This window comes from Salvelinus fontinalis, chromosome 33, assembly GCF_029448725.1.
Source record: "Salvelinus fontinalis isolate EN_2023a chromosome 33, ASM2944872v1, whole genome shotgun sequence".
NCBI lineage: Eukaryota > Metazoa > Chordata > Actinopteri > Salmoniformes > Salmonidae > Salvelinus > Salvelinus fontinalis.
The window spans coordinates 8,766,728-8,776,219 of NC_074697.1; the positions used below are offsets into that span (position 1 = coordinate 8,766,728).

Sequence of the window (9,492 nt, forward strand, 5' to 3'; positions counted from 1 at the left end):
AGCTGGTGGCCACACCAGATACTGACTGTTACTTATGATTTTGACCCCCTCCCTTTGTCAGGGACACATTATTCCATTTCTTTTAGTCACATGTCTGTGGAACTTCTTCAGTTTATGTCTCAGTTGTTGAATCGTGTTATGTTCATACAAATATTTACATGTGTTAAGTTTGCTGAAAATAAACGCAGTTGACAGTGAGGATGTTTCTTTTTTTGCTGAGTTTAGAAACACACGCTAACAGACACAATGGAGCCTGACACAGACAAAAACACACTCCAGCCCCAGCGCTGCGCGGCATTTTAGCCCCCACACAGGTTTAGAGCTGTCCTCTCCCCCCCCAGGTCCCAGACAGGTTTAGAGCTGGCTGACCTCTCCCCCCCAGGTTCCAAACAGGCTTAGAGCTGGCTGACCTCTCCCCCCCATGTTCCAGACAGGTTTAGAGCTGACCTCTCCCCCATGTTCCAGACAGGTTTAGAGCTGACCTCTCCCCCCCAGGTCCCAGACAGGTTTAGAGCTGGCTGACCTCTCCCCCCCAGGTTCCTGACAGGTTTAGAGCTGACCTCTCCCCCCCAGGTTCCAGACAGGTTTAGAGCTGAACTCTCCCCCATGTTCCAGACAGGTTTAGAGCTGACCTCTCCCCGCCCCCAGGTCCCAGACAGGTTTAGAGCTGAACTCTCCCCCATGTTCCAGACAGGTTTAGAGCTGACCTCTCCCCCCATGTTCCAGACAGGTTCAGAGCTGAACTCTCCCCCAGGTTCCAGACAGGTTTAGAGCTGACCTCTCCCCCCCAGGTCCCAGACAGGTTTAGAGCTGAACTCTCCCCCATGTTCCAGACAGGTTTAGAGCTGACCTCTCCCCCCCAGGTCCCAGACAGGTTTAGAGCTGAACTCTCCCCCATGTTCCAGACAGGTTCAGAGCTGACCTCTCCCCCAGGTTCCAGACAGGTTTAGAGCTGACGTCTCCCCCAGGTTCCAGACAGGTTTAGAGCTGGCCTCTCCCCCATGTTCCAGACAGGTTCAGAGCTGACCTCTCCCCCCAGGTTCCAGACAGGTTTAGAGCTGACCTCTCCCCCCCCAGGTTCCAGACAGGTTTAGAGCTGACCTCTCCCTCCATGTTCCAGACAGGTTTAGAGCTGACCTCTCCCTCCAGGTTCCAGACAGGTTTAGAGCTGACCTCTCCCTCCATGTTCCAGACAAGTTCAGAGCTGACCTCTCCCCTCAGGTCCCAGACAGGTTTAGAGCTGAACTCTCCCTCCATGTTCCAGACAGGTTTAGAGCTGACCTCTCCCCCCAGGTTCCAGACAGGTTTAGAGCTGACCTCTCCCTCCATGTTCCAAACAGGTTTAGAGCTGACCTCTCCCCCCCCAGGTCCCAGACAGGTTTAGAGCTGACCTCTCCCCCAGGTTCCAGACAGGTTTAGAGCTGATCTCTCCCTCCAGGTTCCAGACAGGTTTAGAGCTGACCTCTCCCCCCAGGTTCCAGACAGGTTTAGAGCTGACCTCTCCCTCCATGTTCCAGACAGGTTTAGAGCTGACCTCTCCCCCCCAGGTCCCAGACAGGTTTAGAGCTGACCTCTCCCCCAGGTTCCAGACAGGTTTAGAGTTGACCTCTCCCCCCCAGGTTCCAGACAGGTTTAGAGCTGACCTCTCGCTCCAGGTTCCAGGTCCACCACTGTGATCACAGCAGCATGTCAGAGGTAGGCTTACCTCATTACAGGCTTAGATACACATGAATGGAGGTGTGTAGGGAGGTATTTGTAGGGAGGTGTCTGTAGGGAGGTGTGTGTAGGGAGATGTCTGTAGGGAGTTGTCTGTAGGGAGGTGTCTGTAGGGAGTTGTCTGTAAGGAGGTGTCTGTAGGGAGGTGTCTGTAGGGAGTCATCTGTAGGGAGTCGTCTGTAGGGAGATGTCTGTAGGGAGGTGTCTGTAAGGAGGTGTCTGTAGGGAGCGTCTGTAGGGAGTTGTCTGTAGGGAGTTGTCTGTAGGGAGGTGTCTGTAGGGAGGTGTCTGTAAGGAGGTATCTGTAGGGAGTTGTGTGTAGGGAGGTGTCTGTAGGGAGGTGTCTGTAGGGAGGTGTCTGTAGGGAGTTGTCTGTAGGGAGGTGTCTGTAGGGAGGTGTCTGTAGGGAGGTGTCTGTAGGGAGGTGTCTGTAGGGAGGTGTCTGTAGGGAGGTGTCTGTAGGGAGCGTCTGTAGGGAGGTGTCTGTAGGGAGGTGTCTGTAGGGAGGTGTCTGTAGGGAGGTGTCTGTAGGGAAGTGTCTGTAGGGAGGTGTCTGTAGGGAGGTGTCTGTAGGGAGGTGTCTGTAGGGAGCGTCTGTAGGGAGGTGTCTGTAGGGAGGTGTCTGTAGGGAGGTGTCTGTAAGGAGGTGTCTGTAGGGAGGTGTCTGTAGGGGGGTGTCTGTAGGGAGGTGTCTGTAGGGAGGTGTCTGTAGGGAGGTGTCTGTAGGGAGGTGTCTGTAGGGAGGTGTCTGTAAGGAGGTGTCTGTAGGGAGGTTTCTGTAGGGAGGTGTCTGTAGGGAGGTGTCTGTAGGGAGGTGTCTGTAGGGAGATGTGTCTGTACGGGGGTGTCTGTAGGGAGGCGTCTGTAAGGAGGTGTCTGTAGGGAGGTTTCTGTAGGGAGGTGTCTCTAGGGAGGTGTCTGTAGGGAGGTGTCTGTAGGGAGGTGTCTGTAAGGAGGTGTCTGTAAGGAGGTGTCTGTAGGGAGTTGTCTGTAGGGAGGTGTCTGTAGGGAGGTATCTGTAAGGAGGTGTCTGTAGGGAGGTATCTGTAAGGAGTTGTCTGTAGGGAGCGTCTGTAGGGAGGTGTCTGTAGGGAGGTGTCTGTAGGGATGTGTCTTTAGGGAGGTGTCTGTAGGGAGGTGTCTGTAGGGAGGTGTGTATAGGGAGGTGTGTATAGGGAGGTGTCTGTAGGGAGGTGTCTGTAGGGAGGTGTCTGTAGGGAGCGTCTGTAGGGAGATGTCTGTAGGGAGGTGTCTGTAGGGAGGTGTCTGTAAGGAGGTGTGTATAGGGAGGTGTCTGTAGGGAGGTGTCTGTAGGGAGGTATGTATAGGGAGGTGTCTGTAAGGAGGTGTCTGTAGGGAGGTGTCTGTAGGGAGGTGTCTGTAGGGAGGTGTCTGTAGGGAGGTGTCTGTAGGGAGCGTCTGTAGGGAGGTGTCTGTAAGGAGGTGTCTGTAGGGAGTTTTCTGTAGGGAGGTGTCTGTAGGGAGGTGTCTGTAGGGAGGTGTCTGTAGGGGGGTGTGTGTAGGGAGGTGTCTGTCCGGAGGTGTCTGTAGGGAGGTGTCTGTAGGGAGGTGTCTGTAGGGAGGTGTCTGTAGGGAGGTGTGTATAGGGAGGTGTGTATAGGGAGGTGTCTGTAGGGAGGTGTCTGTAGGGAGGTGTCTGTAGGGAGGTGTCTGTAGGGAGGTGTCTGTAAGGAGGTGTGTATAGGGAGTTGTCTGTAGGGAGGTGTCTGTAGGGAGGTATGTATAGGGAGGTGTCTGTAAGGAAGTGTCTGTAGGGAGGTGTCTGTAGGGAGGTGTCTGTAGGGAGGTGTCTGTAGGGAGGTATGTATAGGGAGGTGTCTGTAGGGAGTGAGGGTGTGTGTGAGGGTGTGTATTTATTGGTGTGTTTGCATTGTATTTATTGGTGTGAATGCGGTCTTGTGTAGGTGTGTGTGTGTGTGTGAGAGAGAGACAGCGATTTCTTCTTGGTACGACACACGGATACACACCTTTTGAAGTGAGCCTCATCTGCATTTAAAGCCTGTGATAAGTGGGGGGAGGGGCGAGGGGAGGGTCATTATTCTGAGTGACAGCGTTTATGTTTCTGTGGGAGCCGTTGAGGCAGACAGATTAGATAAGGTGACTGATTGGCTGGGGAAGATTTATGGCCAGAGAGTGACAGTTAACATTCACCTTGTGGTTTTATGGCATGGTGGTCCATATGCAAGGCTGTACCCTTAGTGGTTGGAGAGGGGCTGGTCCTCAGGAGACTCTAAAACCTCATTAGTCAAGAGATAGAGGAGAGGAGAGGAGAGGAGAGGAGAGGAGAGGAGAGGAGAGGAGAGGAGAGGAGAGGAGAGGAGAGGAGAGGAGAGGAGAGGAGAGGAGAGGAGAGGAGAGGAGAGGAGAGGACAGACCTTACCTTCATCTTCCTTCAACCTGGTTGGAGAATAAACACTTTTCATCATCTGTTTTGTTTTTCTTAAAATTATGTTTTTGTTTAGTTGTTCATATTTCTTTTAATATGTGCTCTTGAGGAAACATGGGTAAAGACAGAGTCTTGGAACAACGTCATGCAGAGAATACTGTTGAACGTGTATGGATGTACTACGTGTTTGTTGTTGCTATTCTTTGCTTTTCTGCATTATTTGGACATATGTAATGAGTCACCAATGTGCTTCAGTTCCCGCTGGACTGGCCCCACATGTCTCATATTCATTCAGTAACAATGACATGATTATTTTTACCCATGGAAAATGCTATTCTTGCCTTCCTTCCTAATCATGTTATTGTATTTCATGGTGTTGTTTATGATTTATTTATTCATCTTTTGCCTTGTGTGTTGTTCTGTTGTCTTTCTGTTTCCTTTTAGTCGTGTCTGGTAAGTTGAAATGTCACCTGTCACCTATTCACTCTGACGCCATGACAGAGACAGGAAGCTGTCACAGCACCACCCCCTCCATCCTCCTCCCATCACCCTCCTCCCACCAATCAGCACTCATGTTTCAGTTGTCACGGGCAACAGTGACAAAAGGACATTAATGGGTAAAAATCTGCTCTATGGTCTGAGTAATCCAAGGTAAAACCAAATCATTTCATTATACTTCCCCCACCCCTTGTTGTGTTGCTTTATGCATTACCAAATATCCCATCTTACCTGTGGACAAATTGTGTCTGTATGTGGAGTGACAGGCTGCAGATTGCTTTTATGTCTGTGATACCTGGCCCGTATCAGCATTAAGATGTCTGGGGCGTAGTAATACTGTATTCTCCAGGCGTACGCACCCGCTGTCCTCTGAGATGAAGGTGTAAATCGCCCAGCCAGTGGTCCTCAGCATTCCGGGTGTGTCCCTCCACACAGGCCTATTAGCACAGCGAGGCCCGGTGTCACTGCAGAGCTCTGTGTGTGACATTGGGCGGTGACATAGCGCTTCACTCTGAAGCAGAGTTTGTCATTAAGATGCATGGATGCTCCTACTGGAGGGTGTCAGCTTGGACAGATGGCTCATTTATCCCCCATTTCCATGTAAATGTTTCTGTTCTGTGTCCTTGCCCATGCTAATGCAGAGACCCACAGCAGTTCACACTCCGGTTTTCTCTATTCATTAAACTGTTAATATATACACAGCCTGCATTATGGAATGGACTGACTTTCAGTTTGGAATAATCTTCCGTCCACACACCAGCAACGCCCAAAGTCTGCTCTGAACAGAGACCACCTGAAACCTTATCCAAGGCTCATTTAAATACAGAGACCTTAACTGTTACATTCAAATTCCTTTGTTTTCCATTCAAATGAAACTGTAATGCCTAATATCTCTGTGTGATGTTATTATGTGATGCTGTGTCAATATGTTAGTTAACAGCCCGCTGCCTTCCCCTAGTGCCCCCTGTGTTTGTGGTGCGGCCCAGGAACCAGGTGGTGGCGGTGGGGAGGACCGTCACCTTCCAGTGTGAGGCAACAGGAAACCCTCAACCTGCTATCTTCTGGCAGAGGGAGGGCAGCCAGGTGAGAGGGGATCTACTGTACACCAGGAACCCAACATGAGCACATGTTGAGGAATGCTTATGGAACAAAAATGAAATACAAATAAGTAGTAAATCGTAGTCATATCATAGTCTTCATTCTTTTTTTAATGATAGTCCTATATGATTTATATACATTTTATGATTACACCTATAAAACCTGATCTGTCTATATCTGATCTGTCTATATCTGATCTGTCTATAACTGATCTGTCTCCTCTCTGATCTGTCTATATCTGATCTGTCTATATCTGATCTGTCTATATCTGATCTGTCTATATCTGATCTGTCTATATCTGCTCTGTCTCCTCTCTTCTCTGTCTATATCTGTCCTGTCTCCTCTCTTCTCTGTCTATATCTGATCTGTCTATATCTGCCCTGTCTCCTCTCTTCTCTGTCTAAATCTGATCTGTCTCTGTCTATATCTGATCTGTCTATATCTGCCCTGTCTTCTCTCTTCTCGGTCTCTATCTGCCCTGTCTTCTCTATTCTCTGTCTATATCTGTCCTGTCTCTTCTCTGTCTATATCTGTCTTTTCTCTTCTCTGTCTACATCTGTCCTGTCTTCTCTATTCTCTGTCTATATATGTCTTCTCTATTCTCTTTCTTTACCTGTCTTCTCTCTTCTCTGTCTATACCTATCTTCTCTCTTCTCTGTCTGTATCTGTCCTGTCTTTTCTCTTCTCTGTCTACATCTGTCCTGTCTTTTCTCTTCTCTGTCAATACCTGTCTTCTTTGTCTATCTGTCTTCTCTCTTCTCTGTCTATATCTGTCTTCTCTCTTCTCTGTCTATATGTCATCTCTTTTCTCTGTCTATATCTGTTCTGTCTTCTCTCTTCTTTATATATACCTGTCTTATCTCTTCTCTGTCTATACCTGTCTTCTCTCTTCTCTGTCTATATCTGTCCTGTCTTCTCTCTTCTCTGTCTATACATGTCTTCTCTGTCTATATCTGTCTTCTCTTTTCTCTGTCTATATCTCTCCTGTCTTCTCTATTCTCTGTCTATATCTGTCTTCTCTCTTCTCTGTCAATACCTGTCTTCTCTCTTCTCTGTCTATATCTGTCCTGTCTTCTCTCTTCTCTATATATACCTGTCTTATCTGTCTATATCTGTATTCTCTCTTCTCTGTCTATACCTGTCTTCTCTCTTCTCTGTCTATATCTCTCTTCTCTCTTCTCTGTCTATATCTCTCCTGTCTCTTCTCTGTCTACATCCGCCCTGTCTTCTCTCTTCTCTGTCTATACCTGTCTTCTCTCTTCTCTGTCTATACCTGTCTTATCTCTTCTCTGTCTATACCTGTCTTATCTCTTCTCTGTCTACATCCGCCCTGTCTTCTCTCTTCTCTGTCTATACCTGTCTTATCTCTTCTCTGTCTATACCTGTCTTATCTCTTCTCTGTCTATACCTGTCTTATCTCTTCTCTGTCTACATCCGCCCTGTCTTCTCTCTTCTCTGTCTATACCTGTCTTATCTCTTCTCTGTCTATACCTGTCTTCTCTCTTCTCTGTATTTATCTGCCCTGTCTTCACTCCTCTCCACCCTCTAGAACCTGCTCTTCTCCTACCAGCCCCCCCAGCCCTCTAGCCGCGTCTCCGTCTCCCAAACGGGGGACCTGACTATCACAGATGCAGAGCGCTCAGACGTGGGCTACTACAGCTGCCAGGCCCTCAACATCGCTGGCTCTGTCATCACCAAGGCCCTGCTGGAGGTCACTGACGGTGAGTGACGGCCCAGAGAGCCAATCACAGAGAACAGATAGTTTTCAGAAGGAGGGGTTCCGCCAATCAGGGACTCTCAGAATTAGATCTTGGAGACATATTGGTGATATTGTCACACCTTGGCACAAAGACATGTAGGGATTTGAATAACTACATAATAATATACTTGTGCTATATTTAAGTGTCTAATGTACGTATTGAGGTCTGTAGAGTTTTGGCCAGACTGTGCTCCTGTCAGAGGTGGAGACTCTGTGGTGCCTCGTCTTCTCCAGGAGCCTGGCTTGCCTCTTGGCTCTGGGCTGTTGGCTCCTGGCAGTGTAACATTCACGCTGGCTGGTGCCTCCTCTGGGAGTCTCCTCTCATTAACAGACTAGCCTGCTGGTGGATGGATCTGTCTTTGTGGTGAGGCCTGGTTCAAACCTCTAATCACTCAGTCAATGCAGCCAGCCTGGTAGTGTAGTGACCTTGGCTCTAGTGACCTTGGCTCTAGTCCCAGAGTTCCCTTAGCGACTTAGTCTCTACGGTGACTATAATTTTGTCTCTAACCATACACCTCTCACCTAGATTCAACCCTCTCTAACCAGACACCCCTCACCTAGATTCCATCCTCTCTCACCATACATCTCTCACCTAGGTTCAACCCTCTCTAACCAGACACCTCTCACCTAGATTCAACCCTCTCTAACCATACACCTCTCACCTAGATTCAAACCTCTCTAACCAGACACCTCTCACCTAGGTTCAACCCTCTCTAACCAGACACCTCTCGCCTAGATTCAACCCTCTCTAACCAGACACCTCTCACCTAGGTTCAACCCTCTATAACCATACACCTCTCACCTAGATTCAACCCTCTCTAACCAGACACCTCTCACCTAGGTTCAACCCTCTCTAACCATACATCTCTCACCTAGATTCAACCCTCTCTAACCATACACCTCTCACCTAGGTTCAACCCTCTATAACCAGACACCTCTCACCTAGATTAAATTTTCTCTCTCCAGAAAGGCCTCTTTATTTAGAACCTCCTCCCTTGACCTTTGTGGCTGGGCCTGCTCTCGCTCTCATTTCTCCCCCCCCCCCCCCCCCCCCCCCCCTCTCCCCCCTCTCTCTCTCTCTCCCTTGCTCTCCCTCTCTCTGTGGTTTGGCAGGGCCTGTTAGATGGTAGAAGGAGGAGATAATAACAGTTATTAAAGGGAACAGGCCTCCTCTTCTCCCTGGGCAGATCTGGTAATTACAGGTCACAGTGACAATGTTTTAGTAATTACACCAGCACCAGCACCAGCACCAAAGAGCCAGTCTCCCATGTAATATACTACACTGCATGTGTGTGTAAATATACAGGCGTACGTGTGTCCTTCACTCTGTATGTGTATCCCATTTTATAATGGATTTGCTATTCATTTGAGTGCCTGTCGTTGAACTGAACAACCTCATGCTTCTGACTAAATCAGCAGCGCTGGCAAAATTGGTTATCAATAGCAGTATTAACATCATTAATGATAACGGCCTCAGTGGTAATCTACATAATGGAGATTTAATGAAGCACATTTAATTAAATCTGTGTGTGTCGACTGGTGAACGCCCAGAGAGAAGGATGAAGGGGAGGATGAGGATGAGGAGGAGGGAGGGAAAATTATCCATGGTAATAACTTTGTCTGCTAGGTATTTAGAAGTTTTTTTCCCCATGTTCTGGGGGGGCTGTGAGTGTCTATGTCTCCACTGGCAGCCAGGAGTCTGGAGCTGCAGGAAGAGGACTTGTATAGTAGCCTGTTTTATTTTAATTACACCACATTTGTTTGGCTAAGGTCAACTCCTGCTGCTGAATGATTGGAAAATCGCTTCCAGTTGTGAAAATTGGATTTCATTGTCTCTGTCTCTTTCTCTCCATCTACCTTCGCTACCTTCACTCTCTTCAAATACCACACAGCTGCCTTGTGTTTGTGACTTTCTCGCTCTTCTCTGCCTTTTGTGTGTCTCTCTGCACACCTTTCTTTTTCTTCTCTTCTCTTCAATTTCACTCAATATTGTTCATTTTTACGTTCTTTCGCT

At 48.5% G+C, this 9,492-nt stretch overlaps 1 protein-coding gene across 6 annotated transcripts in view; it reads left to right on the forward strand.

Moving 5' to 3' along the window:
* The window catches only part of LOC129832536 (roundabout homolog 1-like), a 448,098-nt gene that overhangs the window by 341,939 nt on the left and 96,667 nt on the right, over nucleotides 1-9,492 (forward strand). For all 6 annotated transcript variants that reach the window (XM_055896657.1, XM_055896660.1, XM_055896656.1 and 3 more), the window contains 2 exons: nucleotides 5,580-5,704; nucleotides 7,269-7,440. In XM_055896657.1, coding sequence (XP_055752632.1) covers nucleotides 5,580-5,704; nucleotides 7,269-7,440 — 297 coding nt within the window. The remainder of the gene's footprint in view (nucleotides 1-5,579; nucleotides 5,705-7,268; nucleotides 7,441-9,492) is intronic.